Consider the following 26,343-nt stretch of genomic DNA (forward strand, 5'->3'; position numbering starts at 1 on the left):
TATATATATATATATATATATATATATATATATGTGTGTATATATATATATATATATATATATATATATGTGTGTGTACGTGTGTAGCTGCTTTATAATCAGATCATTAAATCCATGTAGCCAAATGAAAGCAGCAGGACACATGTTAATTAAGCTGCAGCCTCCACTTCAGCTCTTTATTCTTGTGCATCATGAAGCTTGTTTCCTACTTTGCAGGTTTTTCAAAAATGTTTTACCGCCCCCCCCCCCTTTTTTTTTTTACAAAACCCAATTTAGCAAGCTAAAATTGTGGGGGTTTAAGAGTATTATTATAAAAATCATATCTTTTAATTATATATATTTTTAAATTGCGTATGTGGAATCATCTCTTAACATTTACCAAAACCGATGACTTCATCCTCCGACTCTTAAATACCTTCTGTATATTCCCTTAATGAGTTTTAATTTCATGCCAGCTTTTCTCGCTCTCAAATTTTGCCTGTCTGACTCTCCCCAGTAAACAACATTTTGGATCCCTTTTGGTAGCATTACTTTGCTCTAAGCTTCTAATATTTAGCTTTTAAAGCCTCTTACATCCATCCAAGAACAAGGTATTTCTCCCCCCTGAGGGGCTGCTTTGTCAATTTTGAGAGAAAGCTTTCCAGTCTGTGTCTCTTCTGCGCCTACTTATTTCCATTTCCCATTTTTTGTAATTGTGTCCCACTTCTCAACAGTGAGTGATAGCACCAAGCTGGCCTTGATGAACAAATACAAGGACAACATCATCGCCACGAGTCCCATCGACAGTAACCACCAGCAGAACACCCTGCTTCCACACAACACCTCCACCAGCCAACGCAAGCGTCTCTCCAGCAACACCCGTGGTGAGTCACTCTCCCGCCCCACCCTCCTCTCTCCCACAGATTTACCCTTTGACAGAGAACAGAAGAAATAGATCACATTAAACACCACCACTCCATGAGTCTGCCTACTTCAAGCACCAACAAGCAGTGCCTTGTTTTGTTTCATTGTTTTATTTTTATATCCATATGTCATGGCCTGTTTCACCCATAGACTGTATGTAAAGATGGGCGACGTGACTCCATTTCCTCAAGCCAAAGTATCTCAGGTAGGGGTGCCGCCATCTTGTGCTGGTGATATTATTTGGAGCCAGAGTCTGCACAGTAGCAATCGTGAACGTATCAAGGTTCCAACGATACACAAGCTTAACCGATCATTAGTCATAATGTTTTGCCCATTTACTATAGCATCAAACAACTAATTAAAACCAAACTAAGTCCAGAAACATGAACATTTGAACAAACATCAGTGTGATAGGAACTACCTAAAATGACAGAAACCCTCTTTGGAAAAATTGTATTCAACATAAACTTTGAGTTTTTAGATGTCCCATCTGCTAACATGGAGGAGGCTGGGTTTATGACTGCCATCTATCTTTATGTACAGTCTCTGGTTTCACCAGGTGGGCAAAAACATGTGTGCAGGTGAATGCTTATCTTGTTCAGTAACTGCTTGATGTTCACTGTGCCAACTTTAAAAGTGATATTTAAGAATTCAGTCCACAACGGAAGGTATTACGGAAACTATTACGCTGGTTGCCAACTGGCATTAAAAAACGACAAAGAAGATCGTACAACCAATCACGTTGCAATCTCTTGTCTGGTTGTGGCCCAAGAACACGGCCTCAACTATAGCTCCTAGCTTGCTTACATTACCACTGATTTCCTTTCCTTTTTTAGTAGTGTCAGGAAAAGTTAGATCAGGACACAGTCTTTGTAGCACTCTGAAGATAAACCTAGTGATATAATCCATATTGTCTCAAAAGAGGAATTCCCTTTGAATATAGTGTGAATGTGGTGTGAATGTGAAAAACCCAAACATACACAGTACATCTTTTTTCTGTAGTATGTTTTTTTTTTTCTATCAATATAACTTTCCATATTCTCATTTTTCAATCAGTCAATCTGAAGTACTTTCTGCTCTTGTAGTGTTCATCTGTACTCCCGACTGTCGTCATCACAAACTCCCATCTCCCCTGAGATAGTGTAGGAGTTGCACTGTGTGACAGGAGGCTGGGGGAATGGAGGAAATGAAACGAGAGAGGTTACCGTTCACGAAATGGAGAGACACTATCCCATTATGATAAACACGAGAAAAAGAAGGCAGCGACATTTTCAAAATGTCATTTTGGAAATTTTGGTTGACCTCAGACCATAATTCACTTTACTCCGCTCTTGACTGCATCGGTGCTTTATTTTCAGCCCAATTAAAAACAATTCTATGGTGCCTGTGGAGAAACTTCAGAACTAAACTTTTCTAGCAGTGAAGGAAGAAGCGAGACAGAGAGAGAGAGAGAGAGATTTTTGATTTTTGAAACACAATGTTTATTAAGATTCACCAGAGAACATCACGGTCCTCTACAAATGAAATGAGAAAAAAACACACAACAACAGACAGAGAGAGAGAGAACACTGTGCACATTCAATTCAGACGTCGTCTCCAGACTGTTGGGGAAGGACTGCTATTGTAAAACTGTAAACAAGCAGTGTATTCATTTGGGCCATTTCCCATGCATTCTACCATTCATTCATTTTTAATTCTGTTTCATTAATTATTGGTAGAATCTCAACACGATTGCAGGGACAGTACAGTTCTCTCTGTCTGGCTCTGACCTTGACTCTTTCATTCCACACCTGCAGCTACCATGGCTTTGCCAGACACCGACGAGAGCTTGAAATGGAGAGAATGAGGGAAGACAACATTCACCTAACCCATTTATCAATAATAGAGAGTGAGAACAATGAGGGAATGCCCCCAAACACCTCACTGAGAGCGGCACTTTGCACGGTCGGCAGCTCCTAATGGCGATCTTATAATACTAAAAGATTAAGCGGCCTTAAATCCTCTAACATAGTTTCAGTAACTCCAAACAACAACGTATGGTTTACCTTATCAGCTAGTGTGTCTGTCCTTACACTGAAGTGATGAAAGAGTCAAAAGGTCAAAGGCCGACATCGGCTCTGTGTCAAAAACGAACCGGTTTGTGTAAGAAATGTATAAGTTTGCAACAATCTGCGCTGATCAGATGGAAGTGCACATTTCTCAGAGATTACTTTGGAACATGGGTTTGTACAGTCTCTGACAAAACAAAATTCTTTTAAAAAACGTTAAATATGATAAAATCCAAACTTTTTACGTTTCGGATCTTCCCCAGTAAACTGACAGCATGTATGATATATGTGAACCTAAATCAAGTTATGTCTACATACCTCTCGACAAGAACATCTTCAGGCTTTGCACACAGTAATTGGTTTCTTTTAGATGTAAAAGCAAAGCCAGTGTGAAGTTGTTACAGCACTGCAAAACATCGCTGGAGTCTTCTACCAACAGGCAGAACTGATTTTTCATTTTTTTTTATTTTACTACGACTGTAGTATTAGTTTTCGAAACTAAACTCCATACATATCAGTGTCTTGTCATGTGAAAATTATGAATCACTGTCATAAGATGTTCATCATAGGAACCTAATTTGTTATTTTGGTTCGAGATCTTGGTGTATTACACAGTACATTGCTAGCCTGGGACCCAGACAAATCTGGGAGCTCATTTAAATTTGACTTGCCAGAATACGGTCTGGATTCCCTCCATTGGGAAGTGGTTTACCCCGGCAGAAAAGCATTTTAAGAAAATTACCCGATATTTGAAAACAGCAAACCTCTTTCACAGACATCTCTTCTCTGTACGCTCTAGTCTAGACATTTTCGCGTCGCTCAACAGACGTCACATGACTCGTCTGCGTCCGTTGGTAACACCTCCTGGAAATCGAAAAAAAGGAACCAAGAGGTCCCAGACTATTCCGCATTTGAGTATTAGTTTGGCTACATTGCTGTATAAGCTTGGAAAAATGTTACTTCTTACCTGTAGAACATACCAACTCCAATGATTCCTCCTTAATTTTATTAACACTTAGTTATTTTGGATGTGACGGCTACATCCACAATTTAAAGCTTTTCAGAATGACTTCAAATTATCCTTGCACGGGGGCAAAAGAAGTCAGAAGTGTTAATTTAAGCAAACTGTCCCAACAATGCGGAACTTTGAAGGAACCAAGGGACATTCAAGTTAACACAAGCTGAGTAGCAAGCGGGAGCTGTTGTGACAGTCATTCTTGTGCTGGCAAATGGTTACTTTGCCCACCACGCCAGCTCACTTTTTGTGTACATACATTTCTATTACTGGCTGGTGATTTGAGACTCTCAGCCGCTGAAATTTGGAAAAAATGCAACACAAAAGTTACATTTTCCACAAGCTCTGAAAAATCAACACTAAAGCACAGAAAACCAAGTTGCAGTTTGTACTAACCGGCTGCCCGAGAATTATGTTCTGTATGACAAACAAACAGCACTTCCACCAATTAATGCTAAAGATCCAGTCCATTGCAGTCAACTTTGCTCTTCATTCACGTTCTGGACTGTCTTCCCTCAACAGCCCCCCATGTCCCGGAGAGTTCTTGGTCTGTCCTTGTAATTTCAGTGCTTCCAGGTACAGGATGTTTTTCTCCATACCTAGCTGCATAGGGACGAGGCTGTCTAAGTAGGCAATTAGATCCGCTTCATGCATTTTTGAGTCGCTGTTGTTGGAAATTCAAGTCAATGATTTTCATCTTTGTCATAAAAAATGCACAGACAGAACTTTTGTTGTCCTCAGCGGACAACTTTTGTGCATGTGTGAGGCAGCCATTACTGGCAGGTGAGGTAATGACTCGTTCCCTTTTTGCTGAAGATGCCCGAGTGCCTCTCTTCCCTCCGTATGTCAGCACATTTAATGGACTCCAGAGCTACTTCTAAAGCAACTAAACCTAACAATGATGCCAAATGGGAGAAGGCAATATCAGCAATAGTGACTGGTGTGTGGCCCCAGACCTGCGGGCCCCATCACTATTTCATGATAATGATTGCCGAGCAGTTGCATTATTGATTCCTAATTCCTAAACTTGCTAATTTTACCATACAACACAAGTAAATGATGTCTAAATAACATCATTAACTTCAAGATTAATAATGTTACTTTAGATGTCCTGTACTTCTGCATACACACCACAGGTTGCCTTCATCAATTATGACTTATAGTGAAGACATCACAAAAGTAGGAAGTTGGCTCAGTTGTGAATTTGGGGAATATTAATAGTAATATTTTGCCGGTGTTAGTACAAAATATTACACTTAACCAATTACACATCCACAAAGATGGCTTTATGGCTCTCCAAGAAGATTTTCTTCAATAGAACTAGTCACTTTTGGGGTGAGAAAATAATCAAAGTAGCAAATAATGTATTAGAGTTAGTAACAAGGAAAATAGAGAAATACTGTATTTAAGGGGACATAATTATTGATAGTGCTACAAAAAAACCCACAACACAACAAAAACTGACTTAACCAACATTAAATATGCCAACACATTTCCTGTTACTTTAAAGGCAATTTTGAAAGAAAATTAAAAAAAAAATTCCTGCTGAACACACAAATGACAATTTGTCCTTTAGTTGCTGTGTGTGTGTGTGTGTGTGTGTGTGTGTGTGTGTGTGTGTGTGTGTGTGTGTGTGTGTGTGTGTGTGTGTGTGTGTGTGTGTGTGTGTGTGTGTGTGTGTGTGTGTGTGTGTGTGTGTGTGTGTGTGTGTGTGTGTGTGTGTGTGTGTGTGTGTGTGTGTGTGTGCGTGCGTGCGTGCGTGCGTGCGTGCGTGCGTGCGTGCGTGCGTGCGTGCGTGCGTGCACATCCCAGCTCATGACTGCAGGTCCATTTCTGAATCTGTTGGCCTTGTCACTGTTACCCAATGTCTTTCATTTAGGTCTAATAGTAACCTGTTGTGCCGTCTTAGAGTTTGGACCGGGGAGAAGGACGGCCGTTGGTGTCAGTCGCTGGTCAGCCATGGCATTGCACACCATTTCCCATCTCTTTTTCCTCACAGTCTGTGATCCTGGGCCCTTTTGGACATAAATTCTGTCCCATTACTTCACAGTGGGGGCATTTTGTCTCACCTCCTTGCCTCCAAATGGTTTCAGGGTCATGCTCCGTAAAACACAGTCGGGATAAGAGGCGCCCTGCAATGTGTGGCATGAATTGGGATATTGGGGAGTGTGGCATGTGGCACACGGCTCTTTGTGCTGTCTTTCAGTTTACGCATAGAGATAAGGACAGTTATGAAGTTAAAGCAGTCACCCAGAGTTGTTTGGAACCTAGTTGAAAAAAATAAAAAATATTTTCCAATGTTGCACTGTAGAATCTGTGGTGGAAGCGACCTCATGATTGTTCTCTGCACTTGGCAACTCACACAAGGTTCAGCTTTTAAGTTGACTCTCTCTGTGCACAGATCAGATTTTCAACAGTGTCCTCAAACTTGAGATGTACATTTTACCAACCCCGGTCAAAGCCCTGATTGCTTCCTGCTGTGTCATCCTAATTTCACCGCGTGTTGGAGGGTAGATTGTAGATTGATGGTAGGTAGTCCCATTAGGATCTCTTGGTCTGTTCTAGCAACCTTCCACATTTATAGAATTGCGGAGCACTGGGCATAATAACATTTTCTTGGTTTATAAGAGGCACTCGTGAAGAGGTGAACATCCCGCAGTGAATATTTAAAGGGGTCTGTTCTGTTTTCATAGTAGTGCTTTGTCCTGCTTTGTTTAGCTATTGCTTAGTAACAAAGGCTGGCAAATACTGACTGTGTGAGGTTTGGTCTTTTGGTAATGCCTCCGGAGACTTATTCTCCTCTGTTCATCATGCGGGGACACAGCATTTCATTTTAACTGCCGTTTCTGATGAGAAATGTTGAAGGGATTTGGCGGCATCTTTACCTCTGTGAAGCTCCTAGCCCTGTGATTCAATGGACCCATCATATATATATATAGAGTCTGCTACACGCCAATTTCAACCATTCTCACCTAAATTAAACACACTTCAAACACCAAGCAAGTAAATCAGCATATCGCATAAACACAGTAACTGTACATGTCCAGTATGTCCATACATGACGGTCATGACATGTGATGATGACACCACAAGCTCAATATCATAACACGGCCCAGACTTCAAATATAACAGTGTGTTTCTTATCACTGTGAGACCAACCGTCATTGAACAAGCAGCCAAAGAAGAGCAAAAAAATGTCCATATCAAACAGTGACACACATAAATTATGTCTTACCTTTGATGTTTTGTCACGAAAATGTGTTTTGATCCATAAAACCGCTTCCCAGGGTTCTTACGCAATTTGGAAAAACATTTGTCTTTCCAGACTGAAGTGTAAACAGACGTGGATCCAAAGATTTTAGAATATTAACGATCCGTCTCAATCTCTCTAGTCTAGTGAATAATTTTCCCACAGTCAGTGATAAACATAGCCAATGCTACAAACTATCTGTACCTGCCAATGCTGCTATGGTATCTACAGAGACATAGATAGTATGTGACTATGACAGACGCAAAAATAAATGTTAACCTGTGTTGGTTTAAAATCGCTTACTGCCCCTTTATCTAACTCCCTTCTTCTTTTGGACCACAGAGTCATGCTGTTGCAGATTGAACCACTTTAGGTTTTTCCAGTGTAGAACTATTATGTTGTGGCCAGCATTTCTTTTATGTCCACTCCTCCTCTGTACACACTGTGCACCCTCAGAGCTGTTAAGACCAGCTCTGCTCTATTCAGGTGTTGAGAGAGCCACTAACAGTAAAAGCTTTTTTTCCTGTAGTCATGAACAATCCAACAAAATGTTTCTAAAATAACATTCCAAAATGTATTCTCCTTGAAGAGATTCATAGCACTGGGTTGCACTCGGTTGATCACGTGCCACAAATAGCACGGCTGAACAACCATGGCCTGCGGTGGCCTGTGAATGTTGCACAATCAGTTTGGAAGTTACAGAAATGGTACGGACAGAGACACCCCCCCCCCCCCCCCCCCCCCCCCCCCCCCCCCCCCCCCTCCCCTTTTGCGTGATGTTGAGAAGGTTTTAGAGGAGGGGGTTTGTAAAGCTATTCGACAACCTGATATGCATTTTTGAGGAAGCATACTGGCCCAGAGGTGTTTTGAGCTAAATACTAGAAGCCAAAATACAGACACTGGGCAAGTAGTCAAGTTAAAAAAAAAAAGCATAAATATTCCATTGTAACTCAGGCAGTGATGCAGAGAGGGTGGCAGGTAGGGCTGAGATGGAAACGGAGGTATCCAGGAGATGGCTTGGCAGAGAGGACACCCAGGCAGAGATGTGGCTGCCGAGCTTGGCAGACTGGCAAGATGGACAGAGAGGTTAATGATCCCGAAGACAAGGAGAGCAGATGTAGCAGATGAGGCAGGCAGCCAGGCAAACTGTATGACAAGCTTGTAGGGTACATTTACGGGGAAAGAGCTAGAAGCGTGGCTCCTAGACTAACCATGAATTGCACAACGACCCTGCTGGGACGGACTGTCATTGGCGTTTTTTACGCAGTGAAGTGGTGATGACTTGATAATGGGCAGGCCTCTTTCCAACAACAGGCACCAGAGGTGTTCTGTTTATTTTCAGCCAGGTATGGTGGTGGGATGGGTATCGTTAAGATATTAACGGTACCCCTACACTTATCAATCTGGTACTTCTTAGCCGTTCTTTTTGCGCATATTTAAGGGGACCACAAGATGTTGTACAAATGGGTGTTGTCCGACTGATTGGGGTGGGCCCCCTGGCCCAAAAATGCCAGGGCCAATTCTTTGGTCCAGTCCAACATTGGCACTAGAGGAAACGTCAAAAGATATTAAGAATTATCTGTGGCATCACATCGCATGCTATTCCATCCAATAGCTGTGGAGGCTTTTCACTAACAACGAGGATGTCAACCTTTTATCAATGAATCAACAAAGTAAGAAGGATTCATTCCCTGGGGACCATGAATGTCTGTACCAGATTTCATGGTAAAAATCATTGAATATTTATTATATTAACTATAATATTTCAGTGTTGACCAAAGCTAGGGGCTGACTGACCGACCAGACCAACAGTGTCCCGCCTGGAACCATGCCACTTGCCGGTACTACACTATGAAGATGTCACTAGTGGCCGATAAAACTTTTTTTATCCAGTATATTTTCTTGATTAAATAATGTAATGAATGTAGATTAATCAATAATTAAAAGTGCATTTATTTCAGCATTTCACTTCCATTTTGACTAGACAAAATACAGATCACACTGACTCAAACGGCAATTATGGACCCCAAAAAACTGCAAACCATTAGGCACTCTTGGTCTTTAATTACAAATTCTTTCATTGTTCAGAAGGATTGCCGGCGGTAACCTAGTTAAAACTCATTGTCTGGGCTCTGTTTGCATATAAACTCCACAAAGCTGTCCCAGTTTTATAAATAGTGTTTCTGAGCTCCTGTCATTGATCCTGCCTGAATGGGACAGTTTCTCAATACTGGGTGATTTAATATCCATGATGTTTGTTGCTCTGACATTTTCAGCTCAGTGTTCTTCAGCTTCAGCTTAGTCTGTACTTTCACTGGACCCGCCCATGGCCACCTATGGTATATCTGAAGATATTTAAACAGACTGCCCTATCAAAAGTATAAAATGTGGGCAAGGCGTGGTTACCATGTAGCTTGCTGGATTTTGCAATTTTTTTTCTGTTTGAACTTGACTTAATTCTAGATACCATAAGTTCATAAGTTATTGGAGAATATGTTTAGCTGTCAGAAGTACCCCCTTTTTCCAAAAGCTTGGTGCAAAGAGATTTTATTTGTCTTCATTTGACGGCAGAGTTTTAATAGTGCACTGCATTATGTTCTGGAGGACTTTGGTCACTGCCAGTATTTCTAGGGGGAAAGTGCGTAGTGGATATTGCTTTATTATTAAATCAGCCGTGCGAGATGCTTGCTGAAACACTGGTGTCATCAAAAAAAAAGGAAAAAAACGAATACATCTCGCTTGTGAAGTAAAGCAACGCCAACATCTGTGCTGTCAGATAGTCATGGCTGCCAATAATATTTACAGTACGCATTCATTCTTCGGAGCATAATGTTTTGAAGCCAACAATATGAAAAGCTGATGGAGCTGGTGTCATGAAAAATTCCTTCTCAGTTTGTCCCATTGAAATCACTGCCAACAGGGTTTTCATTCCCCCATTGTTTCTCAGGGTTCTTCTCTAGTTTAATCAAGCGCTTTGTCTTGGTTGGGGATTTTTAAAGCTCTTGTCACTGAACAATGTTAGGAGGAATTTCATTTCGATTCACATATGTCCCACTGAGGCAGCAAATCTTTGCAGCTTTGATGCCCCCCCCCCCACACACACACACACACAACACACACACACACACACACACACACACACACACACACACACTTTGTGGATCGCATCCCAGTAACACTTGTAATACAAGCTTCAATACATGCCCTCCAAATATAGCTAATGCCTCAGTTGGAACACATCCGGCTGAAACGCATTATGGACCTTTCGTATTTGGAAGAGGAGTTTGTTTATCCAATTGTTTTGCACCCTCCTTCTATCAGTCCTGGTCCTTAAGAGCATAATGCAGCTCTAAATGACAGATCAGTGGGCCTCCATTCACTGTTGAAGGGAGGGACATTTACTGTCTCACTGAAATGAAAAATGAAAAATCAATGCAGAGTTTAAATGGGATTATTTTCCTTAAGCCATGGATTCCCCCCCCCCCCCTTTTTTTGACAACTGTCCTGCATTCATCCTTGCATGTGGCAGAGCACCTAACATGAATCACTGAATGAACCCAGTTGAAACAAGCAAACGGAACAACATCAAATCTTAGTCATGTTGTCCTGCACAAGACCATATCCAAATATGCATTGTGTTATGAATTCCATCTCAAACATTGTGTATATCATCCATTTTTTTCTATCTATACTTTTTAATTGGACTAACTTTGACACAGAGTTACTTATCCGATTTTACCAGCAAAATATATATCCGTCCTGTTATCTCTACAAAACTTTGTCAAGTTGTCATAGGTCGTGAAAAATCTTCAGTATTGTAACGAAAAAGTATTTACATTGTGTTTACATTCTGAAATTTCATACATCATGATGGGATTTTTATCTTCTTCTTCTCAGTTTTACTGTGCTATTGAGAGTGCGATAGAATTGGTTTTCAAATGGTTGATCGTAACCAAATTGCTTTTTGAAGAATCAGGGGCGACGAATGAATGAGCATCGTGGACAGTTATCAACAGTTTAATCTTTAATGAATATATAATTAAAATAAACCACAACTCTGGTGCATAGTATACATATGTACAATTAACCATGAATGTAAATATGCATTACAAAAATAAAATAAAAAGTACACGTCAAAAAATCTTGAAATTGGGGTGGGGGGGGGGGGGGGAATGATAGATTAGATTTAATTAGATAGAGAAGATTGAATTTTAAAAATTGTGATTGACAAGATGATACTGTACTTATTTATATACCACAACTTGTCATATATTAAACTTAATCACCTCAAAGTGCAGTGATTAAATATGTGAAGTATTAGAGGTACCCATGTTTCCATGGAAACTCCAGGGACAAGCCCCATCAATGACTATTTAGGAAAAATTGTTACTCATTGTTATTGATCTGTGAGGGGGACATTTCATATATAATGATTGTGTTATTCTACTCGCTGGAGCACATGTTCAATCCAGTAGGTTGAAGTCGTTGACTTATGTTTACTTAAAAATTACAGTCAAACAGCATTTTAAATGCTTAAATGATTTTTGTCAGTGCTCCTCCACAGTTAAACCAGAAATGCGGGAACATTTGGGAACCTCATTGATGAGCTCCTCTTTGCGTTTTCTATTTCCGAAGTGGTTTCTTTCATGCAGGGCTCTGTGTGAATATAAAGTAATGATAATCTCTAGATTGATGAAGTGGGGCCTTGCACATACACCCAATCTTGCCAGAAAGTGCCACAGACTCCAAACAATGTTGTTCACTCTTGTGGAGATGTTCATATTGTGGCAATATGTGATACAGAATTATAGGAACATTAGCAGTATGATAGGCCTTTGTCAAAGGTCTCCAAAGTTGAAGTATACTTTTTACGAATTTGCCAAAATGCCAACATTTTACATACTCAACTCGAAAACTGTTTAAGTCACAGTGTAGCACATATTCATTATAATGAAGATATAATGATAGAAATATATCACTACTTGTACTTGAGGAAGCAGTTTCATGATTGTTTTATGGTACAGACTCTCAGCAGTACATAATGAGTGGCTTCCTTTTCTATGGGCGAGGTCAAGGCAGGTCTTAGTTGGCTTTATTTCAATAATCAACAATATTATCTCCTAATTTATATATTATCTTGATGGATTTATAAGATGAATGGCTAAATTGAAATTTGTCAGCAGTGTAAAACAAGTATGCTGATGGAAAAAAAGTTTCTGTTCAAGCTTTTCTTCAGAGCTAGACACAGTTAACTCTCTGGCCTACATTTCAATTATTGATTGAAGAAAACTTGTCTGGCACTGATCTGTGTCCTCACTGAATCCAGCAGTGGGTTCGTCCTCCGTTCTCGCCGCTCTCCCCCCTGCCGTTGTCCGTGAGGCCAACATGAGCAACAGAATTCCCCGCTGCGGGGTCCAGAGCTTCTTTTCATTGGAGGTGTATTTTTGTGTGTGAATCCAACAGCGGGTTCAACTTTCTTGAACCCGGACGGGGACTCTGGGACGGAGGCAGACAGCGAGCCTCAGCTGGCCTTTTACACCGACCCAAACCGCAGTCGCCGCCGGAGTCGAGGTATGAGAAACGGTAACGCCAACAGCGCGTGGGGCTCAGGGGGTAAGGAGGACTCGCACACCTAAAGACAGTTGATCCCGCCGTCTGATGGTATTGCCATCGCCACGTCGCATGATCAGCAACCTTTGCAGTGCATTGTAGCAGATGGATAGCTTCGGTGTTGTGTGTGTGTGCTCGTGACTTTTACCTGGAAAGGAAACCCATGGAATCTGTGTACAGTATCTGCTGTGTGCATATATATATATACATGCGTGTGTGTCCAGTGGTTGTTAGCATGTGAAACTGATCTCGGTGCATCTTTGTACAATCTTGTTGCCTGAAATCAAACAAGATGATGAGATCAGTGGCTCCCAGTGGAGAGTGTGTTGAGATCAATTGTATATTATGACACGAAGATCACCATAATTTGAAATAATATTACACGCAAATATTATTTCGTAGGGGGATCCTGTGTAAAAAAAAAAGAAATAAAAAAAAGGCTGCCATAGAAGTGAAGTAGTGAAGCACGTTTTTTTTAATCTGTCAGCATGCCATGTCCTTGCAGCTTTAATGTACAGTACCGGGGTGTGGAAGACACGATGCCCTTAAAATAATGGATGCTGTCAGAAGGCGTTGTTGCAAGCTTTTGCAATGCCTCCAAGCCAATTTATTCCGCTGTCGTGTGCACAGGTGTCACAAACACGGCGAGGCCTCCAGAAGTGTGGCCAACACCTTTAATTAGAGGTTTAAGAATAAAATCAAGCGGCGGCAACACTGCCCCTACTGTGTTGTTCAGATCCCAAGGAAAAAGGGTGATTCATGAGCGACGACAAAAGTTACTTCATTAAGTCTGAAGAATTATAAGAGAAAGATGACAATATTACAACATTAAACCGTTTTCGTGTCAGAGCCACATTTCTACTACTGGAGATGATTATTTAACTGTTCATAACATTTGTAAATATCACCTTTAGAATACATTTTTTTTTTTAAAGCCTGGGCGGCGAGGGGGATTAATTGATTAAATAAACTAGATTGATGCAGAATTTCATAGGTCAGCATTCCACTTTGGCTTTTGTTTAAAAGAACTGCCTTGGGTGGCTTTTGACTGAGAAAGTTCTGCCAGAGCAATTTTAATAGTGACAATGGAGTTATTCTGCTGGTGAAAAAAAAAGAAAAAGATTTAAACAAATTTAAAACAAAGTGCGAGGGGCGTGTATTCAAGGTCACTGTGATTTTGTGTGTGTGTGTGTGTGTGTGTGTGTGAATGTATGCATGCCCCTGTGAGGTCACGTTTAACACTTCCTGTTTGGCACCCTGCAGTAAAAAAGATGGGCGAGAATATTCTCGATCTAGCAGGGAGGATGGGCAGAGGAAAGGCAGAAGGTTGCACAAAAACCTCTGAACTTTAAAAAAAAGCTTGCACTTTTTAATCCAAAGGTCCTTTTCATCGGCACTAAGCCTATTTTTTAGGGGGCTTGTTTGTAAAGCCTGTGTATATGTATGTATGTATGTATGTATGTATACGTTTGTGTTACAGTGTGCATGTACGTTTATGGTCCAGAGGGGGGCATGGGGAAGGAAGTCGCTTCATGTATCTCCACCATCTGTTGTTCCCGCCTCCCCCCACCTCCCCTGCCTGTGCATTTTCAACAGCAGGTTCCCCCCGGAGCCCCCTCAATAAGACCACCCTGACTCTGATCAGTGTCATCAGCTGTGTGATCGGCCTGGTTTACTCCTCCCACCTCGCCTGCAGCCTCGCTGTCCGGGTGATCCTACATGTGCCGGAGCACCTCATCGCTGACGGTAAGAGACTTTGCAACCAGCCTCAGGCTGGGAGTGCCGCCTCTCCGCACACAGTCTGAGGGCGCTCAAAGCCCCGTGAGCAGTTACTCCTTTTCATTGTCATTGTGGAACTCAGCTTGCTGCATTCCTCAAACCGAGTGCCTGCACTTTGTGTTTGAGCCGCAGATTTGCTTTGTTCTCTGAAAGACAAAGGTAAATGTCAGGTCGAACACCCGCTCCCCGGGTTTCCCCCGGGAGACACCACACGACAGACGTGCCCTGAAAGCATTAAAGCACATTGAGGCCAGGTAGCAGTGACCACCTGCAGCAAACCCACACCATCCCTCATCATCACTCTTCCCCTTGTACTTTCTGATACGTTCAACCACCTTGCTAATGGATTTCAATGTAGCACCTGCAGAAAGAAAACAGAAAGAAAAAAAAAAAGCACCGCAGGGGCCAACTCCTGGCTCCTGCTGGTCCTTTGGCATTTTCAGCTGTCACAGGAGTGAGCTGGCAGTCCAAATATTTTATAGACTGTGACTCGGCCCACTCATCTATCATCTGGAGGTCTGATTTGATTCGGAGCGCTGCTGTTGCTGCTCCTGCTTTCCGGTGGTATACACTGGCCTGCCAGGCAGATATTAAAATTCCAGGGAGGCGTCGAGGGTGGGAACTTTTGAAGGGGAGAGATGAAAGATGGCAAATTCGCTTGTTGAATTACAAAAACCGGGATCGATCTGGAATGTTTGCACGAATGTCTCCACAATCTCATCAAACTTGATTTGATGTCATGGTGAATCAGATGAGGCATCTGGATTCTTTACTACTGGGGAAATAAGCTATTAATGCCAAAAGCTGCACAAGTGTCTGCCATCATATTCTGTGAAGAAAATAGGATGACAAAATCGGCAAAATAAGGACAACCATTTTTTTGTGTTTTTGGTGGTTGTTGTTCTTTGTATATCGAACCTAGAGATGGATAAATGTGTCTGTTATTATCTCAGATTGTATCAGTTGGGTCAGTTTTTGTTTTACCACCATCTCTGTCCAAGGCATATCCAAATATGACATACTATCTCTGGTTTTTCCCTTTGGCCCTGTAGTCCAGCTTGGAGCAATAGCAGCTGGAGACCCTTTATACATATCATTACATTTACATTACATTCATTTAGCAAAGCAACTTACAGTAAGTGCATTCAATCATGAAGATTTTTCCCAAAAGTTCAACAAATCAAGAGAGTACATGAACATTTATCAAATAGGCAAAAACAGCTTCAAGTGCTCATAAATTCAGGGAGTAAGGTGCAGTCTGAACAGGTGAGTTTCAGGCTGCGACGGAAGCATTGAAGGGGTTTCTACTGTCCTGATGTCAATGGGGAGCTCTTTCCACCATTGAGGAACCAGGACATCCCATCCCCAGTCCTGGTCTGTCTGTCATAAAACCATCCTGGTTGGCCATCTGCTGGAAACTGGACATTGTAGCCTCACAGTGGTATATTCACTTTGGAGAAAAAACAAACTCACCAGACGATAGAAAGTCTTCTTTGCAAAAGACTGTTGAGAGATTCACTTAAATCCACAAATGTCAATGTCACTTTGGCATTCAAGGATAAATCGGGGGATCACCAAAGTCAAAAGGACTCGTCCTCTGGAAGCCACAGATGTCTTCACAAATGTCAGCGTATCCAGCAGTTGTGGAGATTAGTAAAGTATGAACCCAATAAGTGACCGACCCAGAAAGACCATCTTACTTTACAGCAAAACAATTTATCCTGATGGCCATTGGTGGCACTGCTGATGAGCAGCGACGTCGTGATAGCTGAGTGTAAAAAAATCCTTCTCCATCTTTAGTTTTACATCAGTTTGCAACAGCTTAAAAATGGAAGAGAACCTTTTGCTCAAACTAGATTATGTTTTCGTGTAACTTTGACCCTGCTTTCGGTTACTTGTTTGCCTCCTCAGTGAATTTGTATTCTCAATTTCCTGTAGCAAATTTCATCAGCTGCAGAGTGAATAATAAATAAATAAAATATAAAAAACAGAAGGGAAAAAAAAACCTTAGGGCATAGCTGGAGACATATTTCTATAAAATGCTTTGGTTTTTTTTAGGTTATGATTTTCCTATTTGTAGTTTCATTTATTTCAATCAGAAACAGTCTCGTATGAGATTCACGCTTAAGGTGATGATGAATATCTGTGTCAACTCCAGATTCATATTCTGCTGAATATGTTTTTTTTTCCTTTTGAAGGTGATTCATTTCATTCCTTTTTGAACAAAGCATTTAGTTTTAATATTATAATCTTCTTCTTGGTAGGAAAACAAATGCGTATCTATGATTGCCAAAAGACATCAGGCAGGACATAAAATGTATCATAAAAAAAATTGAAGGGCATTTTTTTTTACGTTTGAAAGTTTTTAAAAGCAATTTTAGAACTTGTCACAATTAAGCAAACAGGATGCGCCCGGCCATTTGCAGAGTGTGCTCTAGTTTTAAAGGGATCATCAAACCCAAAACCTCAGAATTGCAATAACTGATTTCAACTTGTGTGTGTGTAAAACAAATTCAGATGCAACATCCGGAACACCAAGGATAAGCAATCGATTCTGTGTGAACTCCAACCAACATCCAGCCATTCACTGTGGTAAAGTTGGAAAGATAATCAAAGACTTTGACTTTCCAGGTCAATAACTAAACAAAACCTTATTTAAACACAAGCACAGCCTGACAGGATGTAGCATCCGAATGTTTTTGACATTGATTTTGTGACATTGAAATACACAAGTGAAAATCAGTTATTGAAATTTTGTGCATATATCAGATGCATAATTTCAATGCAAAATAATTCAATGGTAGAAATTCAGTGCCTTTTAAATTTCAAAGTTTCGTCAGACAGATTTGCTTCCATAATTCCAGCTCATGTATGGCTTTGTTCTTTCGCCCCTTTTGAGCTTGTTATGTGATGCTCACAATTGGTTCCATAGTTTAATAAACAACATTTGTAAGTTTTTTACGTATGAAAAAGATTTGTATCTGTAACAAAAAGAGAGACTGTGTAAAAAACCAAAAAAGAAATCTGAAAAAATCCGGTATTGTTACATTAAAACACTGAGAAGGAAAGAAGTGCTTCCGTAAACATCTGTGTTCAGAAAGAAAGCAGAAATAATAATTCTACAAATGCTTTTGCCTCAAAACTGTTTCCAAGTTTGAACAGTAAACTTCCTGACAGACGTTTAACTTTAACCAAGTTCCTATCCAGTGACAGTCACTTTGTGTACGTTTCCAAAATAATCTCAATGGCCCATTATCCTAATCACACTTAGGAAGGTATTAAATATCCTTCAATGTTAAAGCGTTGACTTTCCCGCCGCACCGAGGCAAACCTGTAGCCAATCAAATGCTAACACTCATATCATCCAGTGGCATTAAATTATAGTCCAAACTATTACCTGCCATTTGTAGTTTATTTATAATGTTGTCTAAATATTATAATCTGAGCAGATATTTGTTAAGACAGCATGAAATATTCACACACCTATTCCTCCTCGCTGTTGCCTCCCTCCTCTTGGAGCATGTGTTTGGCTGCAGGGCAATAAAAAAAAGAAAAGTGAAATGACAGCTTCCTCAGCTGTCTGCCTGTGGTTACTGATAATAACAATAGGAAACATGTCAGCCCCTTTTTATTAAAGTGAACTACTTCATTAAAATGTTTCTGACAGATTTGCATATTTTTACAAATTACTTTGCTGTTTGAAGTCAAGGTTTGTTGTCTTGGTTGAATGTCATCTCTGACTTCAAACTACCAAATAATGATTTTTATCAAATGTCATAGTAGTGGTTAAGAAGGCAGCCTCAGTGCTTTCAGGGTTAGGTTAACATTGAATCCCGCCCCCAAAAAAGCCTTAGCAGAATAAAAGTTCACGTTCTACTTTAAGCAAACCTTTTCTTATTCTGAAGGTTTTCAAACACTGAGGGTAATTCATTAAATGGTTCAAAATATTCCGCATCAGTGTCCTTGATTTTCTTTTCATAATTTTAGTAATTGCCAAAAAATTATTTTGAGGAACACTTTTGAAATGGCATAATCACCTCTCGGCCTGAGGATGGATTTTCAATGCATGCTGTTTTTAGTTGTTAATGTCCAGTTTGTCATTCTCTCCACTGTCTCTCCACCTGCCATCCATCCATTCACCGTCAACATCCCTTTGCGTCCATGCTTCTGTCATTCCTCCTTTACTTCCACCCTCTCTATCTGACCCTCATTTCCCCCCCATCTGCATCCTCTCTCCTCGTTCTCTGTCTTTACACCCCTCCTTCCCTCTGTCCTCCTCAGGATCAAGGTTCATTCTGCTGCAGGGGAGCCAGTTGGACGCTTCAGACTGGCTGAACCCCGCCCAGATCATGCTGTACTACCAGCAGAATGCCAGCGGGCCCTGGGTCAACGAGCTGTGTGGACGACGCCTCCTGGACCCCTGCGAGCACCAGTGTGACCAAGACACTGGTAAGACAAGAATGTATCGGCTCTGCACTGTACCAGGATCTATTGTCAAAGAAACCAGATGTGTAGTGGTGCATATACAGTGTGTGCATGTTTACAGCCCACCTCTGGCCAGGGGACTAGTGACCTATTAAAATAGCCACGTGTCAGTCATTTAATAAACGGTGTTTACTATGCAGAGGTATTTGTGCTGTGATTTAAGCCTTTAAGTAAAGCTGCACCAAATCTGGTTAGACACATTCATCCTAACAATCAGGGAACAAAAGCCCCTTCACCTATTGTTTCATAATCCTGCGAGATCCATATATCACACAGCTGCAAATATGAAACAAACATACCACGGTGCTTGAAATGTAGCATTAGATACAACTGTAATGGCGGTGTTTGTTGGTTACTGGTGTAAGCAAATTGTGAAAGCAGCAACGTCGCAGCATGGAAATAAACTCCGGCAATACCAGAAGCAGAATTAAACACTGCAAGTGTTATATCATTAATGCAGTATATTTTATGATTTGATTAGAGTGATTGATCAGTAAGACATGGAGAGGGGACACACAATTGCAAGGCGCATGTGCTAGAAGGGTCCAAAGTGTGGTGCAGGACCATGGTGGTCTCACTGTATCAGCTGGAGCTGTTTGCTCATCAGGCCCCGGATAAAAAACATGAAGCTCTCTGAGCCGCGCTTGATGCCTTGTTAGAAAAGGCAGAATACAAATGCACCAGTAGTAGTGTTGCTTTTGAGGGCATGTCGTGGCATGTGCAACCATTGTCGAGCCAAACAAGCGTGTGAAGGGAAGGAATTGAGTCTGGTGGAGCTTTTACAGCTGCCAATAGCACAAGGTTGATTTATTGTGCCAAAAATGAAGAAAAAAACAAACTCAAAACTAGACTCCTGTGGATGATGAATCCCGCTCAGCATATATTCACAAATGAGTGCCTTTTTCACTCCTACTCAAGTACGGGTTCAATCCGATGCGAGCCACCTCTGATTGAAGGGTCTTGATATGATTCCTGTTCATGTAAATATAATCTTGTAAATAATTGGTTGAAATGCCGATAAAAAAAAAAAAAATCAGCACTGTGATCCAACAGACTGCAGTCATATTTAGTTTGCAGTTCCAGTTCCTCTTTCCTAAAATGCTCACATAATGATATGTACTAATTAACACGCATTATTTAAACGCTGCAAAATGGCAAATCAGTCATTGGAAAAAGAAAATGTGCAGAAAAAACTGAGCAGAAGTGAAGTGTGTCTCAGCACAGATTAAATAGTCAATGCAAATATTTTTTAAAAACTGAATACTGTCACAACTGTTCGTTGGCAGCTCACAGCTAGGTGTTTTAAAAAATATAATTCTTTTGTATTTACATTTTTTTGTGAGAGTAAAAAATGCAGATGCAGCTGATAGCCACACTAAACTAGTTCTCACCAAGAGTGTTTAATTGCTTTTTTTAAACAAAAGCTCATGCCGTCAGGAGGTCCAGCATGAGGAAATGCATGAGGACGGCCTGAAAAAACACTTATTTGGCTCCCAGTCTGTTTTAGAATAGATTTTAAAATTTGAAAGATGAGGCTCGTAGGGGACTATAGCTTAGACCTCCTGACCTTTTGTGAGGTCACCCCCGGGCTTTTCTGTTGGGGCTTCTCGGATTTGGGATGACCTGCCAGAGGAGATCAGACTTGCTCTTTATTGATTTTGTTTTATTAACTTGTTTTTATTGATTTATTCATTCTACTCTTTGTTGCTTCTCCCCTCAAGTTCATGTGAAATGTTTTGTAACTCTTTTTTCAAAGCGCTATAAAAATACAGGTGTTGTTGTTAACATAATTATCATCAATTGAAAGATGTTGAAATAAGGTATCAGTTGAACACATCGTTCTTAAACAGCTGGAGCTGGAGCTTGGTTTGTCGGACTGGAACCAAACTAGCACGTGGGTTTCGAAAAACTTGCTTGCGTCAAGCCATTTAACATCAAGCGTCTAGCAATCACACCCCGGTTGTGCTGGCCCCTGCTTTCTGTCACGTGTCTAACAGATACATGGTTTGAAATATTTTGCAGCAGCCATAACACCGGATGTCCACGTGTCCTGTTTTCATACTGGATATGTTTTCTTAATAGCCAAAATGCAGGAAAAGTGCAATTCAAAAGTGATGAGGCCACTGCTGATATGAAAGGAGTCAATTGGCAGTGAGTGAACTAGACAAACAGAAGTGTTTGAAAGTGTTTTAGTTCAAACGCTACTGGCAAAAAAAGACGTTTTTTTTGTCACCATTTGGCTTTTTCTTCCTGTTGCAGCAGTGAGGGTCAATTTTTAAGAAAGTAGTTGCTTCTGCACATTGTCTGGGTGGGGGCATTATGGAGCAGCGGCTTGTAAACTTGCTGTTGCTGGAGGTCACTCCAGGTATTAGCAACTGCGGTGTCTGTCTGCATCACTCACCATTGGCTCCTCGCCAGTGACTCTTGTCTGAGAGCCTGAAACAAAGTGACAGTCACTCAGCCTGTAGGAAGAAGGAGCCTTGGTTTTTTTTGTTTTTTTTGTTTACAGGTGTGACTGTGACTCAGTCGCAGCTGCAGGGACCTGGAATGGAAAATAAATTGCCTGCAGCACTTGACCTGGTTTCCTCCAGGGGAGCTGTGTGTGGAGCTGATCAATTAGTTTGCACGCCTCCTCCGTTAACTTCATTTGAACTCTGGGTGGGTGACATCTGGTTTAAACCGAGTGATTTTTGAGTGAATGAAATGAAATGAATGAAATGCAGAATGTGTAAAGATATGAGTGGCAAAAGATATTCGTTAGCGACACATGCCCTTAAAACTCAAAACTAAAACTACCACCAAAAGAGATGACAAACAAATGCTTATATATCAATTATACAAATAATAACAAGTAATGCATGCTATTTATACAGCACTTTTTCAATAATATCTGAGATGCTTTATGTACAAAGTTAAATGAAACAACACTGTAAAGCCACAAGGTAGAACAGCACATATTGCGTCATGTCACCTGACCGGGCCTGTCCCAAGCGGCCACCTCCTGCTCCTTTATGGTGGGAGGCTGATACCCTGGTTATTGATTTAAGACAGAAATAGGTATAAAGACAATTTTGTCTTCCTTTCAAAAACCCATTTCTCTCTTATGCTGCATTGGATATAAAGTCTTGGTTGTTTAGCACAATAAGGTTTGCTCCCACCACGCTGCAGAGGGATGAATGAATCATTGGTTGAGATTTGTTGAGAAAAAAAGCAACATGTCAATAACTGACTGATGCTGGGTGATATAAATTCTCCTCTGTGACCCAAAATCTGAAGAATGGTAGAGCACAGAGTAAAAAGGTAAACGCCAACGTGGCACAATATTGTTGTGTTCTTTAATTCAATCTCTCCACCGGGCTCTCTGTGATCACACAACTCTCACCTTCTCACAATTTATACCTCTGCAGGTGTTGTGAAATTGCTTGCGGAGGCAGTCGGCTGAATACCAAAACAAGACATTGATGTAAAAATGCAGCTGGGACTGTGAGAGCAGCGCCTTGGCTGCAGTGGCATGACTCGCAACTGCTGATCGATGGATGCAAAGACTCTGATCTGATTTCAAGTACACTGGGGGGTCGATCCATTTGGCTCAGCTGTTCTTACTGCAGATATTTTGTTTTGAAATATAGACAAACCCACAACAATTGTGAAACACGTGTAGAAGTCAAAATGTTCTCTTGAAACATGAACCACGGAGAAAATAGAAAGAGTCTCCTGTACTCATGGTATAGTATGCGTCTCTACTGCATGCGGCGACTGTACATAATGTTTTATTCAAGCCACAGACCGCATTCAGATTCCAATGGTGAGAACAATATGCTGATAAAACAGAATTGTAGAGCATTTTGTTGTTGAACAAGCTCTCCATCACTCTCTCTGCCAGTGAACACATTTTGATCCTCCGTCCATCCGAATTCCCCATGATGGAAGCGTGAGACTGTAAAAACAGAATCATATTATACATTTTATTGTTTTAACATATTAGACACATTTTAGACCATTAAACACCATTAATTTTGTTCTAGTGGCACAGCACAGACTTACTGAGTTAGTCCTGGGAGGGTTATAGGGTGAGGAGTTGAGTCGTTGCTGCTGTCGCCTTGGCAACATTTTAAAACCTCTGTGTGTTGGTTATTATTGCACACTTGATGCTGGAGAGCTGCGTGCAAACCCCTCGTAACATAGAATTGAGTGTAAGTGATTAGCATTGAATTTGTATTCGGTGTATGCGTGGGCAGGGAAGGTGAGGTGATGGGGAGGTTAGGAACACAGGAGCGACTGCAGGACAGATGGGGAGTGACCGACTGGAGGGTTAGTGCACGGCAAGAGAAAAGAGAAAAATAAGGAAAATGTGAGATTGAGAGTTGACTGGTGTGACTCCATTAATTGGGGTCCCTGACCTGATATGTGTGTGAGTCCAAGCATATAACATAACTGAAGCAGGAAATGTGTCGCAAGCTGATAATTGGCACCGCCAAACAAAAGCGTATTGATAATTTTTTTGGCATTTCAGTCTGCAAAATATATAATTATTTTTGCGATTCCACACAATTGAAGGACTTTCCAATGGATATTTGCAGAATCATGTAACAGATCGGGAAATGAGGGGTCTCCAAAATATCATAGGGCCAAACAAAAGCTTTATTAAAAATACATTGTCAAATGAAACCATAACAAAGGGCCCCTGAGCAGATCCCTTCACAACTGAGCCCATCACAAAGTGACCTTTCCTGAAGAGAAACTGTTAACTGTTAATACTTTGAGCCTGCATCTTACATAGTAACAGTGTAAAACAACAATATCTTACACGTCAGTTTTACTTTGAAGCGTAAAATATTGCCAAATTACTAATGTTTTTGCCTGCTCCGACTAACGCTACACTACTGGAAATCACTCCTCCTTCACCCCTCGAAAAACAGTACTTGCCAGAAAGTGCATTGTTTGATCTGAGTGAAACGACATTAAAGACGTGGTATCGGATCAGTACATGGGTTACATGGGCATAGTCTCTGACTTTCAGCAGTATCAGAGGCATTTCTGATACTGGTTTTGGAATTGGTCCATCTCTATTTGCTTGGCACAATTAAGTAGAAGAAAACACAACCTTTGGCTTAACTGATGCATAACAACTTGCACTTCACCTCTGATCTGGCACAAACATTGACTTTGACTCAAGGATGAACTAATTCAATTTTGGTGATCAAATTCAGAACCACCCTCACCTCACAAAGCGCAACGATTGGCCTTAACTCAAAAAGCCATATGATGATGATGATGAAATTCCACGCTGATATCTAAAAGGATCAAAAGATAAAGTGTTGTCATTTTATATTTCACAACGATCACCTTCACTGTGACATCAGAATTATCTGCTGAAACCCAAATTCATTATTCAATGACAACTCCAGAACAGAAGGGGAGACTGTGAGCATTTTCCACTTTTGGTTGAATAGTGAATTGATGGCTGCCACCTTGAAACTGTGGTGATCGTATAGATTCCTCGTGCTCATGTGTTGGAGACGTGTGAAGCTGCTTTAGAATTTGTAGCCGTTTTTTGCCTGCGAAACATCATCTACTGTAATAGCTACAACTTTGTGTTCCATCTAAACCAGCTTCTTTCACGGTATTGAAAATAACGCTTGAAAAACAAACAAGGTTTATTCTGCTCTATCCAACAAATCTAGTCAAACGTGATGAGTTATTAAGTCTGAAAATTTAACTAAAAACTCCCAATTAGCCAATTTGTTTATACTTTATAAAATCTGGATCACACAAAGTCATGCTGCTTGTTCCTAATTGCACTACACAGACATTGATTACCTGGATTATTTGGTGTCAACTTGATAATAATAATACAAGATGTGAATAATTAACTGTGTCTACTTTTTTGTATATTTTTCAAACATAATTATCGATGTCTCTTGACGTTAACAGTCTCACAGTTGCTTTAAACTGTGGGCTGTGCCTATTGCAGCGAGGTGTTGTCACGGTGTAGTGAAAATTTGAAATTCGCTTCCCATCTTTCCATGCAATTATTTGTTCATACCTGAATACTGTATTTGTATACGTGTCCACCCTTAATGGAGATGAAACAGACTGGAAAGAATGAATCAGATTAGTCGTACCCACTTTCTTAGAAAGTCTCTGCCGGTGGTTCACAAAAATTCGGGTGCGGGAAGGAGTCTCACACTTAGAGCAGAGAAACTGTCTGCCTTGTTTTACATCCATTATTCAGCAGCCCATCTTTCCCCAGGGCAATACAGAGCGAGTTCTGAAACCTTTCAATGAATCAAAAAGCTGGATCAGTGTGGCCCCACTCCTGCCTTTGTCGGAGTAAGTTTTGAGACTCAGCGACACACTCTGCCCACTCTGGCACACGGTCCAGCAGCACTGGCAGCAAGGCTTCAATGAATCGCATTATCTATTTTTCATACGATGCCTTTAAAATAAAAGCCATTGTGCATATCTGTACGTGTGTGTGTGTGTGTGTGTGTGTGTGTGTGTGTGTCAGCGTGCTAATGTGCACATGAGAGTGAGAGAAAGTGTGTGTGTGTGGGGGCTGCAAGGAGATTGCAGAGCTGCTTCAGATAGCTTAAATCCAATCCTCTTTTCTGCTGGGGCAGATACTGATGAAAACTGAGATGGGCTGCGACAATATCTCTGCTTTCTCCTGCAAGACATTAAAAAAAGATGGAGGACGCTTTAACGAGCGGCGCTTCCCCACCCTGCAGGAGCCCGTAAACCTGGACCATTTTGGGTTCTGATGTTTGGAGGCTCTTTTCCTTGTCACTGCTCTCTCTGTGTGTGCGACTTTTATGAAACTCGAGGAGACGCGTTGTGCCCCCGGAGACGCAAGTTCCCATAATCATAACACACTGGCTTGATTAATGTGACTGCGCAGTGGATCGGTGTGTGGATATGCGCTTGATGAACTGTATCAGTCTGAGCACAGGCGATACAAAAGTGAACACGCGGGAAAAACGTGTTTCTAGTGCTGCTTTTTCGTCGATGCCCGAGAGATCATGAGGCTATTTAAGATCGCTCTGTACGTTTCGCTAGTTGCCCTGAATACAGTTTAGTTCCATGTGTCTTAAAAGGTGACAGATAGCAGAGTGACGTGAGGAAAAGTAAAGTGTGAAACTTAGAAACTGGCTCGGTGCCTGCATATTCAGCAATTAGGGAATATAACACCTCGTGAGTGTAAAACAAGTTTGAGCTGCGTGCTGTGACCTCAGAGCGCAATGAAACACTAA

The 26,343-nt window shown here is 41.1% G+C and overlaps 1 protein-coding gene across 7 annotated transcripts in view; it reads left to right on the top strand.

Moving 5' to 3' along the window:
* Nucleotides 1-26,343, top strand: part of astn1 (astrotactin 1) — a 344,279-nt gene that overhangs the window by 89,911 nt on the left and 228,025 nt on the right. The window contains exons 5-8 of one of the 7 annotated variants that reach the window (XM_035635262.2): nucleotides 696-863; nucleotides 12,680-12,829; nucleotides 14,423-14,572; nucleotides 18,887-19,054. In XM_035635262.2, the coding sequence (XP_035491155.2) occupies nucleotides 696-863; nucleotides 12,680-12,829; nucleotides 14,423-14,572; nucleotides 18,887-19,054 (636 nt within the window). The remainder of the gene's footprint in view (nucleotides 1-695; nucleotides 864-12,679; nucleotides 12,830-14,422; nucleotides 14,573-18,886; nucleotides 19,055-26,343) is intronic. The other 6 variants (XM_047332223.1, XM_047332225.1, XM_047332226.1 and 3 more) reach the window with 6 other exon arrangements.

This window comes from Scophthalmus maximus, chromosome 5, assembly GCF_022379125.1.
Source record: "Scophthalmus maximus strain ysfricsl-2021 chromosome 5, ASM2237912v1, whole genome shotgun sequence".
NCBI lineage: Eukaryota > Metazoa > Chordata > Actinopteri > Pleuronectiformes > Scophthalmidae > Scophthalmus > Scophthalmus maximus.